Source organism: Cenococcum geophilum, assembly GCF_001692895.1.
Source record: "Cenococcum geophilum 1.58 unplaced genomic scaffold K441scaffold_26, whole genome shotgun sequence".
Classification (NCBI taxonomy): Eukaryota; Fungi; Ascomycota; class Dothideomycetes; order Gloniales; family Gloniaceae; genus Cenococcum; species Cenococcum geophilum.
Window position 1 is genome coordinate 1,992,771 of NW_027137584.1, and position 23,841 is coordinate 2,016,611.

The 23,841-nt window shown below is 42.8% G+C and overlaps 6 protein-coding genes across 6 annotated transcripts; 3 read left to right on the forward strand and 3 right to left on the reverse strand.

Annotated features, from left to right (window-relative positions):
• Positions 1-7,573: 7,573 nt before the first annotated feature.
• On the forward strand, positions 7,574-8,444 carry K441DRAFT_723120 (uncharacterized protein; the record flags this gene model as incomplete). The annotated part of the gene is made up of 2 exons (XM_067654081.1): positions 7,574-8,220; positions 8,330-8,444. The coding sequence occupies 2 exons, from the start codon at positions 7,574-7,576 to the stop codon at positions 8,442-8,444; spliced, it is 762 nt and encodes a 253-aa protein (XP_067503089.1).
• Positions 8,445-8,685: 241 nt separating this feature from the next.
• Positions 8,686-10,625, reverse strand: K441DRAFT_706149 (MFS nicotinic acid transporter-like protein Tna1; the record flags this gene model as incomplete). The annotated part of the gene is made up of 7 exons (XM_067653639.1): positions 8,686-9,423; positions 9,478-9,732; positions 9,782-9,986; positions 10,035-10,193; positions 10,226-10,277; positions 10,330-10,374; positions 10,433-10,625. 7 exons carry the CDS (start codon positions 10,623-10,625, stop codon positions 8,821-8,823), a joined length of 1,512 nt encoding a protein of 503 aa, XP_067503090.1. The 3' UTR covers positions 8,686-8,820.
• A 1,318-nt stretch (positions 10,626-11,943) lies between these two features.
• K441DRAFT_706150 (uncharacterized protein) lies at positions 11,944-12,641 on the reverse strand (the record flags this gene model as incomplete). The annotated part of the gene is made up of 3 exons (XM_067653640.1): positions 11,944-12,032; positions 12,091-12,406; positions 12,540-12,641. The coding sequence occupies 3 exons, from the start codon at positions 12,639-12,641 to the stop codon at positions 11,944-11,946; spliced, it is 507 nt and encodes a 168-aa protein (XP_067503091.1).
• A 1,438-nt stretch (positions 12,642-14,079) lies between these two features.
• K441DRAFT_687771 (F-actin capping protein beta subunit) lies at positions 14,080-15,405 on the forward strand (the record flags this gene model as incomplete). The annotated part of the gene is made up of 8 exons (XM_067652123.1): positions 14,080-14,111; positions 14,161-14,466; positions 14,566-14,645; positions 14,725-14,954; positions 15,066-15,105; positions 15,176-15,196; positions 15,249-15,275; positions 15,332-15,405. The coding sequence occupies 8 exons, from the start codon at positions 14,080-14,082 to the stop codon at positions 15,403-15,405; spliced, it is 810 nt and encodes a 269-aa protein (XP_067503092.1).
• A 1,386-nt stretch (positions 15,406-16,791) lies between these two features.
• On the forward strand, positions 16,792-18,596 carry K441DRAFT_723145 (uncharacterized protein; the record flags this gene model as incomplete). The annotated part of the gene is made up of 3 exons (XM_067654082.1): positions 16,792-17,520; positions 17,614-18,037; positions 18,131-18,596. The coding sequence occupies 3 exons, from the start codon at positions 16,792-16,794 to the stop codon at positions 18,514-18,516; spliced, it is 1,539 nt and encodes a 512-aa protein (XP_067503093.1). The 3' UTR covers positions 18,517-18,596.
• On the reverse strand, positions 18,479-19,578 carry K441DRAFT_697147 (NAD(P)-binding protein). The gene has a single exon (XM_067652952.1). The coding sequence runs from the start codon at positions 19,478-19,480 to the stop codon at positions 18,677-18,679; it is 804 nt and encodes a 267-aa protein (XP_067503094.1). The 5' UTR covers positions 19,481-19,578; the 3' UTR covers positions 18,479-18,676.
• Between the last annotated feature and the right edge of the window lie 4,263 nt (positions 19,579-23,841).

Below are 23,841 nucleotides of genomic sequence, written 5' to 3' on the forward strand. Positions count from 1 at the left end.
TATTTATATTCGCTATCGGGCTTAGAGCGCATATTAATTAGATTACCTTAAATGCGATTAAAGGGAGCTAAAGAGACGATTATATTAAGTGGAGGCCTTATAGTAGAGGAAGCCTTTTTATAAGAATATTAGCATACGTATACAACTGAGATTTTTTCTAAAAATAATACTTACTCCTTATAGATTTGACAGTGCTTAAGTAGCTATTTAACTTTAATAGATCTTATACTGTAATACTTAGTTATAATTATACGATAAGTCTTCTTCTGCCCTAAGTATTTAATATTGCTATACTTCCTTATAATTATATTATAAATATCTGGCTTAGGAACTACCTTTAAGGCCCGCTTATTAGGCCCTATTAAATGCCTCCAAAGACCTCGTAGCTTTAGGGGAATATCCTCTCTTATATACCACCGTTGCTTAGCCTTTAATTTAGCGTTGTGTTTTACCTGCGAGTGGGCTATATAATTTAGATTTACGAGCCAGGAAATAAGATTATTATATTTAGGCTAGGTGACGCGCTTTATTAAGTTAACTCTAGTTTCTTCTAGATACTTAGTAAAGGTAGGCTTTATTATAACTAAGAAGGCAGAAATAGCATAAGAGACGTTATAGGAGTCGTCTATAGTAGAAGAAGAGGCAATTATATTAGGTGCGGAGGTGGTTGCGGAGGTCGCGGAGGTTAATATTACTATTACTAGTATTAGATTTAAGCTGGCAATTAAGTTAATATATATTTAGAACTTATAGATAAAATATATATCTTATTAAGGATCTAATTAAGTTGTGTATAAAGGCGGTAAATAAGAACTAATAAGAAAATTTAACAGACGTTAAAGCTTATAAAGTTCAACTTTTAGAGCCCCTATACTAGTCCTAATTGGGTAATCGTAATAAGAAAATTAACACCTTAGGAGGCTCCACGAGAGCTCTATAAAAATGCCTTATACTTAGGTATAACATCGGCAAAATATGGTACCCTTTCAATGGCCTCAATGGTTGGTGGTTGACGCAATTGGCGCGCAGTTGAGGTCATTTGGCAACTCGACCGACTAGCCTATGTCATGTTTTTTTGACACGCAACCTGCGCGCAGCCTGCGCGCAACCTGCGCGCAACCTGCCAGCAATCTGCGTATTTGGCAACTATAATTATATTTACCTCTTTTATACTAATAGCATATTTTAAATAAATAAAAGCTATTTTAAAGCTATTTATAAGGCTAGCAAAATAAATATTATTTTAGATAATTTAATATAATATAGCGATGGTTCTCTTCTACCTATCTACTTATTGACTTACCTACCTGCCTATCTACCTACCTGCCTATATTGCCTACCTGTCTACATTACCTACCTGCCTACATCGCCTACCTATCTGCATTGCCTACCTATCTGCATTGCCTACCTGTCTGCATTGCCTACCTGTCTATATTACCTACCTGCCTATCTACCTACCTGCCTGCATTGCCTACCTATCTATATTGTCTACTTGTCTGCATTGCCTACCTGTCTACATCGCCTACCTGTCTGCATCGCCTACCTATTTATATCTACCTACCTATCTATATCTGCCTACCCGTTAGCATCTGCCTACCTGTCTGCATCTGCTTGCCTATCTGCATCTACTTACCTGTCTATATCTGCTTACCTATCTNCATCTGCCTACCCGTCAGCATCTCCCTGTTTGTGCCTACCTGTCTGTGCTACCTTGATTCGATCAATCGATCGAATCGTTTATAGTGTTCGCTGGCTAGTCGTTGTCGTCTGGTTCTGGCGACGGTCGTCTGGTTCTGGCGACGGTCGTCTGGTTCTAGCGATGGTCGTCTGGTTCTGGCGACGGTCGTCTGGTTCTAGTAACGGTCGTCTGGCTCTGGTAACGGTCGTCTGGTTCTGGCGACGGTCGTCTGGTTCTAGCGACGGTCGTCTGGTTCTGGCGACGGTCGTCTGGTTCTAGCGACGGTCGTCTGGCTCTAGCGACGGTCGTCTGGCTCTGGCGACGGTCGTCTGGTTCTGGTAACGGTCGTCTGGTTCCGGCGACGGTCGTCTCTAGCGACAGTTGTCTGGCTCTGGCGATAGTCCGTCTCTGACGACGGTCGTCTGGTTCTGGCGACGGTCGTTGGCTCTGGCGACGGTCGTCTGGTTTTGGTAACGGTCGTCTGGTTCTGGCGACGTCGTCTGGTTCTAGCGATAGTCATCTAGTTCTAGCAACGGTCCTCTGCTGGCTGCCGTTCTAGTGCCTCCTAGGTAGGAGGATGTAAGGAAGGAAGGGTAAAAATAAGCGGCTACATAGGCAGAGACACGTGTAGACGCTATCGGGAATATAGCGGGGACCCGATGCGCAGAGCTTCGTGTAGAGCCTCCGTACGCAGAGCTTCGCGCAGAGCCTCGTGCAGAGCTTCGTGCAGAGCTTCGTGCAGAGCCTCCGTACGCAGAGCCTCGCGCAGAGCCTCGTGCAGAGCCTCTGTACGTAGAGCTTCGTGCAGAGCTTCGTGCAGAGCTTCGTGCAGAGCCTCCGTACGCAGAGCCTCGCGCAGAGCCTCGTGCAGAGCCTCTACGTAGAGCTTCGTGCAGAGCCTCCGTACGCAGAGCTTCGCGCAGAGCCTCGTGCAGAGCCTCCGTAGGCAGAGCTTCGCGCAGAGCCTCGTGCAGAGCCTCTGTACGTAGAGCTTCGTGTAGAGCTTCGTGCAGAGCTTCGTGCAGAGCCTCTGTACGTAGAGCTTCGTGTAGAGCTTCGTATAGAGCTTCGTGTAGAGCTTCGTGTAGAGCTTCGTGTAGAGCTTTGTGTAGAGCCTTATGTAGAGCCTTATGTAGAGTCTCTAAGTAATAAAACTGTGTAAAAATTTATTTGCGTAATTAGTATATAACTTTACCTTAATTGCATGTTAAGGAATATACAGTTAGCTTTTAAAGTTGTTAAGTAGGTTAACTGCGTGTTATTTAACTTTTAAATATGTTAAGTAGGTTAATTGCGTGTTAAGGAATATGCAGTTAGCTATTAAGTAGGTTAACTACGTGTTATTTAACTTTTAAAGTTATTAAGTTAGTTAACTGCGTGTTATTTAACTTTTAGATGTGTTAAGTTGGTCAATTGCGTGTCAAGTTGGTTAATTGCGTGTTGAGTTGGTCAAATTGCATGTTAATTACGCGAAACGCGAAAACCAAAGTCTACTTGAATCTCATCCTGCGAATATTTTCCCGATGAAAATATAAACCAACTACTAAGCTTAGGCTTATTAACTAGCCGTTTTGGTAATGTTATATACGTATAGTTAGGGTAATTTAAAGCTAGTCTAGATGTTATCCAATAACAATTTACCAATTAGATTAAGAGGGGAAGAAAACTAAAGTCATTAGTATAATATATTTTAAAGAGCTTTACGATTTATATATAGGCGTTAGCAAGCCTTGCGCTGTTATACCACCTTATAATTAGCCTAATCTTTTAAAGATCTTTTCTAGAATAAAGCAATTGTTCCGGAATTAAGACAATAAAACCGATACACAAATCGTTCCTTTTTAAAGACGATTTGTTCCGGTATGACGTAGGAATTTTCCGGAACGAGGCTCGAGCCAGTATAGGGCAGAACATTACCATTTTCTCCATTCCCCTTCCTGTCATCATTTGTACCCTTATAGTCAAATTGCGACACTTCTCCGGTCCTCTATTTTAATCGATTGACAATAATGGCTGGGTTTAAGGCTGGATTAATGCTTACCGCTACTAAGCTGTCTAGGACAATCCTAATCCTAGAAATCCAGCCACTGTGAACTAAGCTTTCAACTTCACCGGCACCGGAATTAACGAGAAAACTTTGTGCTCTACTTTTATGTGATGTATTCTCTATCAAGCCACAGGAGACTATCTGTCTTATTAGTCTTCAGCTGCGAGTATCTTAGCGTTTATACCTACTATTGTTGGTTTACTTAGCAATAGTATTAAAGAAATAGTTGCTATTGTGTATGAAAGCAGAGTTGCTAATAAGCAATTCAGATTATTTAGATTGCTTGCTTAATTATATTATATAATTAATCTTCAATTCAATCTAAAGGGTTTAATTTAGGCAATCAATCTATTAAGGAAGGCTTAGATTAATTGATTGATTGTATATTTTATATATAAATTATATAAGATCTTAGTAATAGGCTTTTAGTTAGAGGTCTAAGTGTATAGGCGCTAAGCCTAATATAGCAGTTACTAGGCCTAATTAAATTATTTTTCTAGGCCGAAATTATATACCAGGGTCCTTAAATTTGCACTATTCCTAATTTAAACCTTAATACTAGCGTTAAATAATTATTATTTAATACTGCTATAATGGCAGAGGAACTATTATAGGCTAATATTAACGCGCTAAATATAGGAAATAGAATTAACGCTAACCTTACCCTCTCTAAAGCTGTTACTCCCACTAAAACCTCTATTAAGATTAACAGCGACTCTAAAGATAACGGGATTAATTAATATAATGGTATTAACTGGAAATAACTACCTAACCTTATAAAGCCTTATTATAGCCTACTATGGACGCCTAGCTAGATATATAAGTATAGATATTAGTTATAAAGCAGGGTTAATAATAAGCAAATTATCTTTATTTACAAGTACTACTATATCTATAAGATTATTAACTGCGGAGGCTAAGGCCGGTATAACATTATATAAGCAACTAGTGCTGCTACTGCCTATCTTAGGTAGAATAAGAAGGGCTATGGAGTTAATAAGCATGGTAAGATTATACTGGCTATAGAGGCTAGGTAGAGTACTCTTCTAGAGTAAGTTATAAGAAGTGGCTATTATGTCTCTTAAGCAGTTACTAACGCTCTAATTGGTGGCTTTAATACAGAAGCTTTTAAACAGTTAGCTGTTGATTAGATTATAGAAAATAATCACCCTTTACGCAAATTCGAGACGCCTGCCTTCCGTAAGATATTATAACTTATAAATCCTAAGGCTAAGCGGGTTCTATAGAAGAACTATTAAGCCGTTATAGATTTCGTTATAATAGAGTTTAAAGCCTATATTCTATCTATAAAGGAGTTCCTCTCTACTGTGTAGTTATAAATCTATATATCTTTTAATAGCTGGTTAACACTAAATAGTAGATACACTCTTACGGGTATATAGGTTTATTACCTTAACTATAAAGGCAAGATTCGCGACTATATAATAGCCCTACTAGCCTAACTCGGCCGTTACTTTGGAGAGAATTATACGGAGGTTATTAGAAGCGTTTTTAATATATTTAACATTATAAAAGAGCGGCTAGGCTATTTTGTTATAGATAATAAATTCAAAAATAACACCGTAGTAAAAGGCTTAGCTATTAAGTTTAACTTTATTACGGCTTACCGTTATAGCCAGTGTGCCTATTATATACTTAATCTTATAGCCTAGTAAATTATATAGTTAAAAAACAAGGACTTATTTAAGAATGATAAGAATATTCCTATAAGTAGCCTTAGCCTATTTTTTTACTGCTACTAATTTAGGCTAGGAAGAAGAGAAGTTTCTTATAGAGTGACGAAAGGAAGGTGCTCTTAGAGCCCTCTGTAATCTTATTGTTTCTATTAATATGGCTTAACAGATTAAGCTTTTTAAGTCCTTCCAAATTACATAAAACGTTCCTCCTAATTTAAACTTTAAGGTTAAGTAGCTAGTTAAACCCATTAAGACGCGCTAAAATAGTTACTTTAACGCCTTTAAGAGAGCTATAGAACTATAGCCTACCCTTAATGTATATCAAACCTTTAAGATTAATAAGTTCGAGAAGAAAAAGGCAGTATTTTAATCCTTTATAAGAAGCCGAGGTCAAGAGCCACCGGAAATAAAGGCACGCCTCTATATTAAAGTTGGCGGAATTACTACATATAATTAGCAAGTCGTAAATAACTACCTTAATATTCTTCGCCCTTTTTACAAGGCTATAAGTATGCTTAAGGGTAGAGGGAAGGTAGGCTCAAATGGTGCCATCTAGGAGGTTATTTCTACATTTAATTAGCTACTTATAGTTCTTAAAGAACAGAAGGATTGAGTTACTAAAGCTATAGAGGAGGACTACCCTGATTAGGAGGCTATAGAAGATCATATTAAGATTAACATTAATATGGCCTAGTTAAAGTTAAACGAGTATTTTAAAAAGCTTAACGAGACGCCTATCTACTACGCGGTAGTAATTCTGCATCCTTACACTAAGCTCTTCTACAAGAATGCTTGGAAGGATAGGCCAAATTAGCTTAAAACGAACGACGCCAATTTTTAAGCTTTATGGGTAGAATATAAAGCTCTTCCAAATAAAGCTTTGGGCGAAGCTTTAGATAAGCCTATGTCATCAGCTATTAAGCCGCTATGGAAGAGGCTACGTCTCTATACAGCCTGTGACTTATACGTTAAAGCTAACACTAGTGTAGCAAAGGGCTAAGCTAGCAACAACGATGAATATAAGACTTGGAAGAAGATTAAGCCACTTAATAAAGACCACCCTCTAGCGTAGGATCCTATTAAGTATTAGTAGCAGCTTTAAACTAAGTATCTACAACTTAGCCGCATGGCTCTTGATATACTAACTATTCCAGCAGCAAGCACTAACTATAAGCGAGGATTTAGTAAGTGTGGCGATTTATTAGAAAAGCGTCGATCTAGGTTACTGCCTATAATAATTGCTGCTCTTTCGTGTAATCGATTTTAGAAAAAGATAGGCTTTAAAAAGGCTGTAGCTGTTCCTGCTACACCTAGAGGCTTAACACCACGCCAAGATCCGAATATACAAGCTCTACAGGCTACTGCTGATATATAAGCTAGCGCACAGGCAACCATAGAAGCCGCTTCATAGGCTACTCGCGCCTCATGAGCTTATACTACATTATAAGCTCGTGCTTTATCGCGAGCCGTATCGCAGGCTTCCTCTTATAGCTTTTAAGCTGTATTACAAAACTCCTTATAAGCCTTATCGCGAGGATTATCACAAATTATACCGGTAACACTATAATTTTCTAGGTAAAACGGACGGTCAGGAGGACGGTTAGCATCACATTAAAGGATATAATGGATAAACAGTAAAGGAGTGGAGGATTCTGGGCGAATTCGAGGCTATTAGAAGGCAAATTTTAACGCTACGGCGAAGCGCTGCCAAATATTCGATAAGTCTATATATTAATCAATCAATCTTCAATCAAGCCTCTAAAAAAGCTAACCAATCAATCCTCAATCAAGTCGTGAGTATTAATTTATACAATCAATCAATTTCAAGACCTCAAGATTGATTGCTTGCTTATCAGCAACTCTGTATGAAAGCCCTATGCTGGCCCTGCTTCTTGCGTTGTCCAGTACCGTTTCTTTCAGCAGCCGATTCACCAATTCTGAGCCGCCTAATATTTTCGAGCAGCATACGGAGTACATTCTCACTGCGCAAAAGAGCATCGTGGATCTTGTATCAAAAAGCCTCAACAACGAGAGAGGTGGAAGAAGATGGTTCAAGAATCAAACATTTCATATGATTGGGGCGTTCATGTATCAAAAAGCCTCAACAACGAGAGAGGTGGAAGAAGATGGTTCAAGAATCAAACATTTCATATGATTGGGGCGTTCATGGCCTTGATCGCGTGTGCTGGGGGGGTCTGGTGTTCGGTTTGGAGACTCACCCGCTACGGATGTGTGGTATGGGCTTGTCCGGTCAAGGTCCACATTTCATTATGGGTAGCCTTGAGTCAGGTTCTCGTGGTTCTAAATATCGCCCTACGGCCGTGGCTTTTCCGCATCGAGCAAATCACGCTGCGTATCCCAAAGAATGCGAGAGCGGCCATATCAACGACATCTAGACCTGTCCTCTCTCATTCAGGACAGGGACGAATGCTGACGTCTGGGAGGCGGAAGCTGTTACCAGATGGGCCGGTTAGAGATCTTACCGTCGTTTTGCGGTGCCGTCACCACGGATGGAAACGCTGGATCACCCAGACGACCTCATCTGTCATCTCCTACGCGCTGTACACGTTCGCCACTGTTGTTCTGGCTAGCATGATTCTCATCTTCCCTATTAATGCTGTTTATACAATGGTTATTTTGAGTATTACAGGTGGTGTGGGGCGATTAATTGGATACTGGGCCAGGTCTTCATTGAGGTTGGAGAAGGTCGTTGTTGTTCTTGATGTGCCAGAGATACACATGAAGAGTTTAAGGGAGCGGTTGGAGAATGAGGTAAATTGGCAGAATTTAGATATTGGGTTGGTGAAGAGACAAGTTGCTGTATGACAAGGAAAACATATTGGTGGGCAAGGGACCATCGAACAAGTCAAATAGCATTGGAAAATAGGATATGAAATAACTATGCAGAATTTCACATTTCAGCTATAGCAATCAGGAAGCACCTCTAGCTCCTGGAAAAAACGGGATTTGGCCCCAGGGGTATGACGAGAGTAAGTGGGTGATTGGCGAAGATGGGTGGTGAAAGAAGGAAAGTAGACGTAAAATTTGGTGGGGAGAAGGCGAAGCTATGAAAGCAGAATAAGTCAGGGAGAGTCTATGTTGTTGTGAAAAATTAGAATGCTAGTAAATAAAACCAAACCAGTGGGGCAACCCCGTAACTAGGAGGTCGGAATTAAGACGATTGCTCTTTGTGTTGTTAATCAATGTCGCCGAAACTATTATCATCGCGCAGTGCCTTGTAAACTCTTCTTATATTGGGGCCACGAGAATTTATGACCGCGAACGTCCATATATTTATTCCAATACAATCCCTTGCTGTAGGGATAAAGAAGGACTAAAAGTGTTGCATTATAAAAGAGTGTGAGAGTACAACGCAGTAAGGAAATTCTCGTAACCTTTCAAACATTAAATCTCCATCGCGGATGTCTGTCACCTTTCAGTCCATCTTCACTGATGTCATGAAAGGAGCCTGTTGAAGGATTCTGCTCAAGATATAGACGCTTCTTCCTATTTTCATGGGCCAAGATATACCACAAAGTGCTGATTACTACAATATTCATAGCTAAGTACCCGAGCGCAAAGGAGTGCCCCAACACATATTTTGGCGAGGTATTTGGTCGGTACAATTGCGTTCCGAGAACTGCTCCAAGATTGCCAATGCTGATCTGCATTGCATTTGCAGTGGCGCGCTTGGTCTGTCCAGAGACGTTGTTTGCTGGCCAGGACAGCGCCAAGGCGGTGCTTGGGTAAATGCCAGCAGCAGCAAAAAAGGTGCCCAGATAGGAGACTCCGGGCCTCTTAGTAGGTGAAGGGTTTGCTAGAAGAATTATGTAGCCAAGTATTCCGATGCCGGACGATGCAATGATGAAAGGAGCCCGACGGCCACTCTTCTCGGAGACGACAGCCCAAATAACGGTAAAGATAGTTGCTATGGCATACGGCGGCACGGTAAGAAGTTGGGATTGGGCTGCTGTATACCCCATAGCTTTAATGATTGTTGGCTGAGTTACTGTGGTCAGCCCCTATTCAAGTATTGCACCTGAGGTTTCACCTACTAAAAATAATGATAGGGTGTACAAAGGGAGACTCAGAGTATGGAAGGCCAGGCCGTACAACCAGCACTTTGGGTCTTCAACTGCAAGCCAAACATCGCCCCAGTTGAACTTCTCGTCATGAGCGGCGTCGCTATCGGCTTTTAAGCGGGCATGGATGTATGACTTCTCCTCATCTGATAGCCAACTAGTCGTCAATGGATAGTTGGAGATGAAGAAATAAGCCGCGAGGGAGACCACAACCGTCAGTATACCTTCCTGGGATGGCGTTAGAAATATTACAGCGCCTGACAAATCTCCCACCTACAAGTATGAAGATCCAACGCCAACCATTTAGTCCTCCAACCCCTCCCATGTGCGCAATTCCCCATGCAAGGATGCCTCCAAATGCACCGGCTAAGGAAGCTGCGCTGAAGAAAAGTGCGATGCGGTACTGTCGTTCTTTGCGTTTGTACCACATAGAAAAGTAAAAGACCACACCGGGAAAGAGACCGCTTTCAGTCATGCCCAAACTGGAGATGTTAGTAAGTATACAAGATGGACTTCAAAAGAGCAATTACAAGAAGCGAACTGCAAAGAAACCCGCAAGGTTTTGCGTTACACCCATGAGAGTGGCAACAACTCCCCATGTCAGAGTCAAGGTAGGGAGCCATAGCTTTGGCGTCGTTCTTTTAAGAACGATGTTACAGGGTATCTGATATTCGTTAGCCAAGCTCAGCCTGCGGCCGCTTAGGAGGTACTTTCCTCGAACAAAACGTAACCAATGAAATAAAGCGTCAAACCAGTGAGGTACTGGTTGCCAGCTATGCGTTTGTCAGATGTGCCTGTGGTGCATGTTGATCAAGGAAAGCTTGCTCATATGCAAATCAGTCGTTAAGCCTTCCAGCCGGGCATTGGCAACTGGAAGAGTATCAGTAAGATCTTCAATTTGTGACCTATGGCTTAAGGGATAACGTACCGTTGCTTCTGTCAAGGAAAGAGAGCAAGTAGAGCACAGACACTGCTGGCAGTAGCCTAAGATCAAGTTTCCTCAAAAGCGCCTTCTCATTGACCGGTGATCCCGTTACTCCTTCAATCTCGGAGTCAGATGAGATCGTAGAAACTCCAGGCCTACTTTCTGCAAGGTCCCGATCTGCCTTTTCCAACACCATGGCTGTGGTAAGGGACCGGAGTGGTAAATGGAATCGTGCTGGAGGACTGGCATACTGGAAATCCGGAACAAGATTACATATACATACCGTTTGAAAAATGACCAGGGGGGCATAAGACTAGAAATGATGCAATACAGCAATGAAAGCCCACAATACAGCCATGTCGCCGTTGGATTGGCTGGATTTCTCTGCTAACGTCCTATATAGCCTGACCTCGAACCCATTACTGATTACACGCCAATTATCGCATTGCTGTGGTTGCTCCTTTGGCTGGCAAATTAGCTAATATGGACTGGTTGAATACGCCTTCGCAAGGTACAATGTCGTGATTAACGATCTGCGCTAGAGGGTTACAACATCAACATGNCCCGAGTGGATCGCACTAAGGATAAAGCTGCAGATGGGTCTCGATGAATGTATCCATTAGAACACTGGTTTTTAAAAGGTGCATTGGAGAAATGACTGTTAATTTATTTTTAGCATGAGGTATCCAGGTACCTTCCCGTGCTCGTATGCTTGAGCTTGGTAATATTCGGAAAGGAAGACCATGCCTAGGCCAGCCTAGGCCGGTCTTTTACTTTTCATTCATCATGATCAAACAATTGTGGTCCTAAATGATGTTGGATAGGATGTGTCGAGAGTAACGGGGACGAGACAGCGGAGACAGCCAGGAATAAACAATAAGTCGTGGCACATTTTTCTTTTAGCCTATGCGGAGAACACCAGAGGCTCAACGAGCCCAATATTTATCAAAATTTCTAAAAGTTAGCAAACTAGGTTTTTTGGTAGCATTATACTTAACGGGAGATTTCAAGATTTTATCTTTTATCAGCGTTGCGTTGTTACATCTTAGAATCGCAACTGACATACAGTAAATGTTTTGGAACTACAATTACCGATAGCAGCAATGGCCCAGTCATGTTTGGAGAAATATGCTCATCTAAGTTATCCAGGTTTTGTTTTAGGATTGTTCATTTCATCATAATGACCAAGACCCAGAAATTTTGTGACATGCTGTTGGTTATTGAGCTTAGGAATAAGTTTCCATGCCTAGTTCACCCGTAAGGGCCTAAGCATTCCGTAGCTCATGGTATGTAAAATGTATCGGATCCGTTTGAAGCCGTAAAGGAAAGAAACACGAAGAAACTTAAAATAAGTGTAGTCCCGTGGTGAACTTAACACTTCCAAAGTGCCAAGGCAAGTGTGCCCCTTAAAATTTAGCACCGCGAACTTTTATCAACGAAGCGAATGACACATTAAGTCGTTGGCAGTCAGAGAAAATATATCCTGGCCATATCATCCTACCGCTATCCTTCGACTAAGCAACTTCCTCCTCAGCAGCTTCCTCGGACTTGACGAGAGTAGTGGCTTCGCTGGCATCGGTGACAGCATCATCATTAGTAGGAGCTAAGTGAGAAGTCAGCTTTGGAGTTGGCTGTGAGATAAAGCTCCCGGAAACACTTACTGGTTTCAGTCTCAACATCTTTCTTGGGCTTGCGGCCCTTCTTCTTCGGTGAACCACCGTCCTCCTTATTCGCCGCGGGCTTGCGCTTACGAGGAGATGGGGTCTTCTTGGGAGCTCCACCGACTTCGCCATTAGCTTCGGTGGTAGGTGCAACGCCGCTCTCAGTATTTGGATTCTTGCCTTTCGGCTTCCTGGGGGTAGTAGGCTTAGTGGTGGTAGCATCACTGAATAACTTTGGCTTTATCTTAGCCCAAGCGTTGGAAGCAGACTTGGGGTTGGACATTCCAGCGAACGCGGCCAGCTTGTCGTAGTCTACCTGTGAAAGGCATTAGCGAGTCTGAAGGTGCTATATGAACAGTCGTTATAGTGCCAAAGGGCATTGAACCTCAACTGATGGTGCGCAATAGGAATAAGATGAGCCTCAATGTGAAATAGATCTATGTACGGACCTCTGGTGGTCCAGATTTGAGTGACTGCATGACCCATCCGAGCATTTTCGACTCTCTCTCAGTGAACAGCGTGTCTGCGGGGGTGCCTTGAGTGTCCGACATTTCGATGATGCTAGATGATGTTTGGAAATGTTTTGAGACGGTATGGATAGATAGAAGAGGGGTTTGAATGGATGGTAGAACTTGAGAACGAAGAATTCTGAGGCAAGACAGTTGGTGGAGTGAGGTGAAGGCAGCTCCTAGATTGTCACGGGTGCGGCCAATACCGTTAGCGTAGAATTTAGCATTCACTGGCCAGGTGTCCCGGAGGCGATAGGCCCAAATGAGGGGAACTTGGCGATGACCGAATTATAATTTCCTTCGCTAAATCTTTGAGCTATTCAGCAGGAATAAGTTTAAATCCAGAGCATATCAAGCGTCATAAGCCAAATCCAGGAACGGCCATATGTTTCAACATGTGCTTTGAAGATGCGTCTAGACTGCCTCCAATACAGCTCAATAACGTCTGTCGAATACGTAGACCTAGTAAATTGCTGATCTTTCTCTAATTGCAATAGCTGGATAAATGGAACTTTACGCTCACTCAGGGTCATTCTTCACTCCAGCCCCGCTAAAGTAACACCCTAACCTAATAGCATTGCTTCAAGGTCGAAGAAGAATCCTGCATTTCCACCAACTGCTGCTTGATTGCAGCTTCTGTTGTGGAGGAGTCCAGAATTTAATTAGAAGAAAAGAACACCATTATTAACTCGCTTGAAGCCATTGGCCTCCTTGAAACGAGAAATGAGTTGAGACACGAGACGCGAGCGTCGATTACAAAGCTGTAGTAATAATAGGAAGATGATATGCTTATAGAGGGATCCTGGTGTCCTTGAGCTACCTTTGATAGGAACTGGAGAAGCAATCCAAGGCGTCAGTTAGGTAAAACAGAATGAAGATGTCAATAGATACAGGGAATTAGAATCTGCGCTGGCGCTGGGCTGAAAATAAAGAATTCTAACATTGTGTGTTGTTTTCTCGTGGATATATGATCGATTACTTAACAGAGAACTCCAATCAAGATGCGGGCTAATAAGGCTCGCCTCATGAATAAATTTATGGAAAGAGTCGAGTACTTGAAAGGCCTATGCAGGAATTTCTGTATCTATCGTGCAATACTGAGATTATGGCACTGGTAAGCCAGCACAAAATGGTGATAAGATGGGATCTATTTAACACGGTTGCTGGGTGGATGTCCGCGTTTTATGTTACCGGATTATGGGAAAGAGAATGGAAAGAGCACCTGGGGGTCTCGGAGATGACAGGAACAACAAAGGGAACGTCATAATCTCTAGTGGAAGTTATAGGCCATCTCTTCACGTTTTTAGCATCCAACAATCATCAGCAGGGTTGTGAAATCTTCACCCCCGCATGTTTCTGAGGAAAGGGAATACAGACTGAGCAAACTTGCCAAGCCAGCCCACCAAACACTCGGTCTCATCTTCGAGATACAATGTTGACAACTCCATACCACCTCTCTTCAGAAAAGCTTTCTCGTAGCATGGCTTCTGCGGACCCACTAGACAGTGCTCTGTGAGTATTAGCATATTATTCAACCTCGATCCACCTAACAATTTACTAGTGACCTCCTTCGCCGCCTAAACCCTAAGGATGTTAAGAAGAACGTTGACTATCTCTGCCAACTGGCTCCCTCGCTCACAGAAGAACTCCTCGAATCTGTTGATATACCACTAGCTGTTAAGAAGTGCACAAAAACTGGCCGGGACTTTCTCTGCTGCGACTACAATCGCGACGGGGATAGCTGGCGAAGTCCATGGAGCAATGAATTTGAGCCCCCTGTAGAGGATGGAGAGGGTGTCGTACCCAGTGACCGTATTAGGAAGATGGAAATAAAGGCAAACGAAGCATTTGATGTCTACCGGGAGCTGTGAGTAAACGCAGATAGAGTTGGAGGAGAATGAGCTTGGAAAATACTTCGAATTCTATTATGGGAACATCTGGCTGATATTGAGGTCTCTATGATCAGATACTTTGAAGGGGGCATTTCCAGTGTGTACTTGTGGGATATGGACGACGGTTTTGCAGGCTGCGTCTTGCTCAAGAAGTGTACGTCTCCTTCTTGTTAATGACCCCCACACCATCCTATTAGTTTGAGATTTTAGGAGATGATTAATTAATTCTATAGCCGTATTCCCATCGTCCAAGAGCTCTGGTAGCTGGGACAGTATCCATGTATTCGACGCACAGGACCGTGCTCGTACAGCACACTACAAGCTCACGAGCACCGTCATACTCAGTCTTGGGACAGACTCAGAGAACCTGGGGACAATGGATTTGAGTGGCAACATGGTTAGGCAAGTAGAGCAAGATATGGCTGTTGAGGATGATGGTAGTCATGTTGCCAACATTGGCAAGGTGCGTTGTCCCTTAAAACCTTCAATACAAAGCTTCCGCACAATAAAATGCTGTTGCATTTCTATAACCCTAAAGGTTCGTGGAAGCTAACCCTTTCTTGATGGTTTTTAGATGGTTGAGGATATGGAGTTGAAGATGCGCAACCTCCTACGTAGGTCCACTCTATTGTTGGGCGTTTATCTAGCGTCACTTACTTACGAGAAGCTAACATTACATTTTAGAGGAGGTTTATTTTGGAAAAGGTTCCCTGTCCGAAACCCTAACTATGTTGCTCTTTACTGATGTCTCTTTCAGCGAAGGATGTGGTTGGAGATCTTCGAAGTACGTAGAACCGTACTGCCTCGAACTGTAGCATGTTTACTGACTCTCCTCACTAGGCATTCCAAGTTTGAGCGAGACAAACAGAGACAGAGCTACCCAGCGAGAAATGATCAACAGCATGGGACGATGATGAATGTAATCTTCTGGCTTGATATCCATGAATATTCTCTTACAGATAAGGAGAAATGCAACATTCAAAATCCCATAAGCTGCCATTACGGCTTGGGAAACCCGGGTAAGAACATACCTTTTTGCCATGCATAATGACCTGTGATGTCAAGTTTCTGCTCTTCTAGTTCCTCGCCGTTACTATGGTAGGAAGCGGAGGAATAATACGGCCTTGTATTGCAGCGCAGCCTAGGAGGCTGTTCTATATTGATATATTAGTACATTTACTGTGTAAAGCATAACGTACCGTTTGTGGTGATTTTACAATGAAATATGAATCCATTGGGCTCTTTGTGTGGTTTCTCTCTAGCCTCGCCTGAGCCAATGACATTTAGCGTGACTACTGATCGGCCCCATGTTGAGATTCCGATTGCTCTATCAAGTGTAGCCATTCGAAAGAATCTCTATATGCTAGAGATGCCTTGGCAAGGCTCTGTGCATAAACGAAAAAAGATCGTCCAATCAACTGCCGTGATCTTGGTCTTGGCGGAAAAGAAGACAGAAACGTCACACCTGTTACTACTGCGTCCCGAAAACTATCAACAACTTTTATCCTCGCAGTCATCCACCTCAACTTGCTAGATTAAATATACCAAGCCCTAGTGGATATCACCGTCACTTTGTCCCAAGGTCCCATCCAGAGTTGCCGTGCCAGTGACAGAAAATATCCTCCAGCCTAAAAACTACCGGTAGTATACGGGAATCCGCACATCATCCATATGAGAACTTCCTCTAAGGCTCTAGCATCAAATATAAAGCACCATTATGTTTTCCGCCACCCCACCTAGTATTGGATCATCTCGGCGGAAGCAAGTCTGCAAAAGCTGTAGACAACGCAAGAAGAGATGCGATGTATGTTGCTTCTCCCTTTATCTCCTCCAATTTGTGATGAGACTTGAATAACTTGTTGTTCTTCAGGGAGTCCGTCCAACGTGCACATTGTGTCGCAGGTGGAATGTTCATTGCGACTACTCCGCCCCCGCACCAAATTTTAGCTCGCAGCGGGCGTCGATGTCTGCTAGAAGCGACTTGACGTCTTCCGAGACACATGACGGCCAGCCTGAATGGCGTCTAAGCTCGGCAACCGTATTTCCAATGTTACAGCCTTCCGAGAGTAACTCCGCATGACGGCCAGCCTGAATGGCGTCTAAGCTCGGCAACCGTATTTCCAATGTTACAGCCTTCCGAGAGTAACTCCGGAGGCCTTTTATATCCAGTTCAGCTGCAGAAGGACTTGACAACCTCTTCTACAGCATTCCCATCATTTGATATCCATCCAACTACACTCTTTATTCCCGGTACGGACAGTTGGTCTCAAAATACACCTTTGTCCCCAAATGCGCAATACATGTCTGCTTCCGGTGGATTGCAAAGTCCAGAGTTCTCCAGAGATTTCTCTTCACATATAGAGATACCGTGGCAATTTCCTGAATCGAATAATTTTGAAGTGTCTGCGTCAGCAGAGTTGTCCCGCCCAAGCCTACCACCAGACCATCAGCTAATCGAGCTGTTTGAACTGTTCTTTTCGCACTTCTATCCTTTACTACCATGCTTTCATAAAACTACTCTTCTAGGTGAGGTCAAAAGTCAAGAGATACAAAAGCAGGCTCCCTTCCTCGTCTACGCTATCATATCAATGTCAGCGAAGGTCCATCCTAATCCGACAACTCAGGCCTACAGAGACGTATGGTTCAACCAAGCTAAAGAACTGTATGAACTCACCCAGAGAGATACTCTACCAGGTCTACGAGTAATTCAAACTGGGATTTGTATTGCATTTCATGCCTCCAAGCTTGGCCAGTATTCCACAGCTTGGCTATCTCTTGGTAAAGCTTGGAGGCAGGCCTGCGCTCTCAGTCTGAATAGACTAGATGATGAGACCGGAGGTAGGTTTGGGCTTGGTCCTCCGCCAAAGTCCAGTCTGGAGAGAGAGGAGTATCGAAGGACGTTGTGGAGCCTATTCATTCTTGATAGAAGCCAATCCTGGCCCATAGGCTGGCCGCATGGAATAGATGATCGGCAATACATGGTTAACCTACCGATTGAGGAGCGAAGGTTTCAATCGGCAGCAACGTTGGTAGGTCATCCGCTAATCAACACCTATAGATCCGTGATTAATATTTTCCTCTTTTCGATCTCTTTTATATCATAATTGCTCACCATATTTCAGACACTAGATGATATCCGATCCACTCCTTTCAGCCGGAATCTGAGCAAGCTTATTGCAGCGCCCAGTACGCAAGGTGGTTCGGCGGATCTATTCCAATACCTGATTAAGAGTTACGTTATTCTTGGACGTGTAGTGGAGCATGTCCATGACCTCCACGGATCTCCCGACGATGAGGATTATTTTCGTGAGTCCAATTATTTAGACTCGCAAATTATTCGATTTCGACTCAGTCTACCACGGGTAGCCACTTCAATTCTCGCAGCATCAGCTGATGACTACTTGCACGTGGCATGGCTCAATGTAATGCTTAACACAATTGCTATTCTTCTTCATTATCGAGCTACTGTGCTCAAGCCTGCATCGTTGGAGGCGGAAAATGATGAAGAGAATACGCGTTTTGCGCAGTGCGTTGCCGCAGCTCGAAGTACAATTCAGTTCATCAAAGACATGTCACGCGTCTCTCTCGATCCGCTTTTTAATCCTCATATTGCACCCGACATTTACCTCGTATCCTGAGCTCGCCTCATGTCACGCGTCTCTCTCGATCCGCTTTTTAATCCTCATATTGCACCCGACATTTACCTCGTATCCTGCGTCCTAATTATTGATTGGAGGCAAACGGGAGATGAAAATGTGAAGTCTGACATCGATATGCTTGATCTATTCTTCGACCGTCTATACGAAGTATACCCTATGGTAGGGAAGAAGTTCAAAGTCGCGCTCCGGTATGATCTGCAACGTGATAACGAAGGTGTGCGTAAGATGCGCGAAGCAGGCGCTAGAGGTTTACTCGCAGACTGCTCGACATTGCGACGTTTACTGAAGACGGATGAACAACTACAACAAGATAGCTTTCCATTAATCCCGAACCGGGGGTTGCAGGTGAATGGGCAGGTGATATGAGCTATATTCATTACGAAATTATATTCATTTCTCTGCGAAACTCATCCTTCAACTGCGTCCTGTGACCCCTTGAAACACGACTAAAAATATGGGAACCAAATCCTTCCTAGTCTTACCTACTACCTTCAAAACTCTCCATCCCCATTGAAGGCTCCGAGTCCTACGCTACAAACCTTCCTCCATTCGTGTCGATCACAGCTGCGGTCACAAATTGGTCCTTCATTGCATACAAATATGCCTCAGCTGTGTCTTCCGGCTTCCCGATCACACCCACCGTTGTCTGAGTCACTACATTCTTCATAACCATATCCAGCATCTCCGGTGAGAAGCTGTTAATCAACTCCGTCTTCNCCATGCCCGGACTGATCATATTCACCCTCAGCGGCTTCAAGTCGACCGCCAATCCACGCATCAGCCCTTCTATCGCTCCGCCCCAGCCAGCAGCTATCGACCAACCCGGCGCAGGCTTATGCGTGTTAGCTCCGCCGGTAATCGTAAAGGAAGAAGCGGGCGTGAGATTCATATATTTCGGGATCAACTTGGCAATCATGATAGGGCCGATGAAGCGCACACCCCCAAGCTTTATAACCGCAGCCGGCGTCGCGTTGGCGATAGTAGGGAAATCCAGCGCATCCCCGGCCGTGAAGGCAATATGGTCGATCTTCTTCTCTCCGCCCGCCGTCACCTTGCTCAGCAGCGCGTCGAGATTTGCTTCGAGGTTGCCAGAGTCGGCGAGGTCGCACGTGTAGCCGTTCAGCTTCTCGGCGGGGACGTCGGGGTAGGACGACCTGAGGCGGTTGAGGGCGTTGGAGAGACGGGTAGGGTTTGAGCTGGAGATTGTGACGCAGGCGCCATGCTCGAGGGAGGCTTCGGCGACGCAGAAACCGATGCCGGATGTTCCGCCGAAGATTAGGATGTTGCGGTTGGCGAGCTTGGAGGTGTATTTTTGGGCGTTGGCGGACATGGTGGGTGGTTTTCTGGAGCTGGAGTTGGATCGGTAGGGAGATTGTAATGAGAAGTGAACTTTTTGCACGGAAGGCTTGTTGCAAATGAAATCAGTGCGTCTTATGGATATCTTCGTGGGCTTTCCTTTCTTCTTAAATGCCTCTGTAGAACTCCCTCACCCCACAACGGCGTAAATATCCCTCCGCATACTGCCATCTTACAAATCCAGCGGAGATAATATAACCTATCATAGCAAATCCTACCTCGAATTCAGTATTCACTATGAGATCTAGCGGCGGCGACAATGGTGTTGAATTCGTCCGTGTCGGCGCCGCTATGTCTGTTTTCGGACCTGATACGCAGAGGCGGGCCGCTCGTGCGTTAGCGTCGCCGCTCGCGAGGCTGAGTTTTGAGGCGTGATGCACAATACTATCCCTCGTCTTTGTGAAGGTCCTCGAAAGCCTATTAGAGTATGTTTTTGTGATCGTATGGAATCCGAATGGACTCCATGCTCCCTTTACAAATTTTGAGCTTCTTGATTTGCCATATTCTGGAGACTCTTTGTCTTAATATTCTGCAGATTTACGAGCCCAGGGCTTTTACTTTTACCAGCTTCCATTCGTTAAACATTTTAGGTTTTCAGCATTAGACAGCGATATTAATGATCTCTGGTCAGGTTAAGGCTCTGCGTTGGATTGGCGAGGGCCTTTTAAAGGGTTTTAGGTGGCTCCCAGACGTACGTTTCGCGTAGTAGCTATTGAACGAATCGAGCTTGGAGCTTTGAGGTGCGGGGTTTTGAGCGATCACCGTAATTTGCGCAGGCCAAGGATTTAGGAATTGTGTTAGCGGCAGAACTAGATATTTTAAGTTGCGTGATGGCATATTTGGTCACTCAGCGCGCGGCATGATCTATCGGGAAATATCCATTCGAGTTGAGAATCTTATTTGCAAGCTGTCTATCGTCTACTTTCGCTAATTGAGACAACCCAAAGTCTAAAGTGGCTATTCTAATATTACTTGGGCAGCATATATTACAGATGTGAATAACTCTTTTGTTTCGTTGGAGGGTATCGATAGCGCTTTTGTTGCAAAGGAAGCGAAACATGCTAGCTTCTATGCGTGTAGAATATGATTTTAGGATGCAGGCGAGAGAGAGGGAAGGCTAGACAAAAAGGTTGCTTGGGCGATTGGGCGTGGTTTAAGTGTTTGTGGAATTTACTCTTTGACAGTTCGTTAAAAGAGATGAAACGGCGGGTATTGGTAAAACGAAAAGGTGTCTTTGCAAACCCGAGGATTACCTCAGCAAGCTTAGACCATAGAATCAATTAGCGGACATACGTATATCCGCAAGCGGATATCGCTAACCTTTTTTATTAAAAAGTTGATTCTATGATCTACTCGCCTAACGCGCCAACCCCTGCGGGGTTGTGTCGGACGGACAAGTCACTAAGAAGAACTCTGTCTATTGAATGTGGCTCTAGAGCCTCTATAAATACATAAGGAAAATAGGTAGTAGACTACTTCGCTGACCGTATCGTAGACCGAGTCGTAGACCGTGTCGTTGACCGAGTCGTTGACCGAGACAGTAGTAAGACATACGAGAACAAGGTGGTGAGTCATAAGGTGGTACCTGAGAGTGACCTCAACGTTCGACAGGTTGGCCCTAGCCAGCTCAACACCAAGGACCAGCTTAACGCCAATTTTGCTACACAACCTGTATACAAGTTACTCCTAAGGCCGCAAAACACGATATATTTTGACTATTTACGCAGTTCTTAGTGTTGTAATAGTATAGGATCCAGCCACTGTAGCTGTGGAGGCGCTCCCTGCTCTAAAGCCTTAGTGGCTGCGCTCTAAGCGTCCTGCTTAAACTTCCTTATAGCAGCTCTACCAGCCTTCTAAGCCTTTACCTTAATGCGCGCGTTAATAGCAGCGCAAGCGCTACGTGCAGTGATAACTCCACCCTTCTATACTACCTTTTAGTTTATTATTTAGCGGTGCTATTACTATTTTACCGCAGCTGTAAGTATTATAAGGTCCTCCTTAGCTAGGGTTTATAGAGCCATATTTATATTAGCAACGTTAAGGTATTTAAGCAGCCTAAATTTATTTATAGGCCTACTACGCTTAGCAGCCCTTCTTAGCTTTATGCTCTATCGTTTATAAAATTATACCATTATTAGAGTAGGCGTAGTAGGGTTAATTATAGGGTTATTATAAATATTAGGTGGTGGCGTTTAAGGCTAAGAAGGCTCTACCTTTTAAAGCATAATCTTAGGGTTATATAGGTATAGGCCAGCCTACTCCCAGCTTAACAATATAGAGCGTTTCTTAAAGGTTTATCACTATATAAAGTTAATCAGTGTAGTTAGTAATAATACAATAATTAATGATACAATTATCATTATTAATCATTATTGATCATTATTAATTAATTTAATTATAATAATATCTGTATTTCTAATCTTATTGCGTTACTTAGGCCTCTATATAATGGTGCTAGGGTATATTACCTACTACATTGCCGCATTACTGCATTCTACCATATTCTGCCAGTCCTATAGTTATTCCGAAAATATCAGTAAAAATTGCTAAGCCGTATAACGTACATCAATAGTATATCACCAAGTTCCACCATAACTTGTCTACTAGGTTCCACCACAACTATCCACTAAGTTCCACCGCAACTGTCCACCAAGTTCTGCCGTAACTGTTCACCAAGTTCCACCGCAACTATCCACTAAGTTCCACCGCAACTATCCACCTAGTTCCACCGCAACTATCCGCCTAGTTCCACCGCAACTATCCACTAAGTTCCACCGCAACTGTCCACCAAGTTCTACCGTAACTATCCACTAAGTTCCACCGCAACTATCTACTAAGTTCCACCGCAACTGCCGTTTTCTGCCTATACCGTAATAAGTAGTAAGTAAGCCAATAGTAGGGTGACAGAATATGGCAGAATATAGTAGAATATGGCAGAATATAGCAGAATATGGCAGAATATGGCAGAATATGGCAGAAATATAGCAGAATATAGTAGAAATATAGCAGAATACGGCATAATGCGGCATAATGCGGCAATATGTAAGAGGTAACCTGCCCTAGTACCATTATAGGCAGAAAATGGCAGAATATAGTTAATATGGCAGAATATAGCAGGAGACACGCCCAGATAGTATTCTATAAGCTTTACTTTAGATACTAGCTCTTTAAGCACTTAGTTTTTTTAACCATCTCTACTCTAAGCTGCATTCTTTCCTATAATATTGTACGACGCCTACTAAAAAAAACTCTCTCTGGCTTATCGCTTATTGCAGAAATTAATAGAACTTTAAATATAAATGCTAAAAGCCGCGGCCAACGCTTTTATTACTGCTCCTACGCCTACTACTAAATTGCAGAAACCTTAGGGTCGTACGGCTCTCCAGAACAGTAATCCTCGTACTTATCCTAACTTACTAGACGAGTATACTTATTATTAATATCCCGCTTAATACGATTAAACAAATTAAGCTATTCTTCCTATACCTCGGATTTAGGCTCCTTCTTATATAATACAGAAACTGGATACTTATCTTAGTGCTTTTCCTAAAGCTTCTTAACCCTTAATAGGGTATTATTCTACCACTTCTCTAGCCAATATCTCTTAATATAATTTATATAACGCTTTAGGTAAAGAATAAGAGCAGCTGCATAAAGAGGCGACTTATTAGTTTCTATATAGTACTTATTAAACTTTACCTAGTAATATATAATTCTAGAAATAAAGACTTTATTGCTATAATATAGTTTCTATTATAGCATTAGTTTTTATAAATAATAAATAAGAATAGACATATAAGAGCCCTATTTATATGCTTAATTAAAATATCTATAGTAGGAAGCACTTGGTTAAGTGTTACATTATTACCTTATAATTTCCGTATTGCTTTCTTAAAGGGTATAAAAAACTCCGACATTATATAAAGTAATTACCAGTCTTATAGAGTAAGACTATCCTTTAGGAGCGTTAATAAGTTTTCCTCTACATACTTGTTAACCGCACTCCTATACTTAAGTGCTATAGTAAGCATATAAAACTAGCTATTCCATTATATATAATTATTAAGTGGAATCCTTCTCCCTATATAACTCTTAAATAGTTTTATACGTGCAGCTAAGGAGCGTATATAGACAATAATATTATAAAGCTTACTAAGTACACCTATACGCGAAAATAAGTCTTACTTCTCCTTCTTTTCCTTTTTACTAAGTTCCTTCCCACTCTCCTTATCCTCTTTGTATAGCTCAATTTGCTTAATATTAATAATATCTTAAAATAAGAATGCTAGAATAGTAAGATTAATAATATAGCCCTAGCAACGGATCCGCTATTGC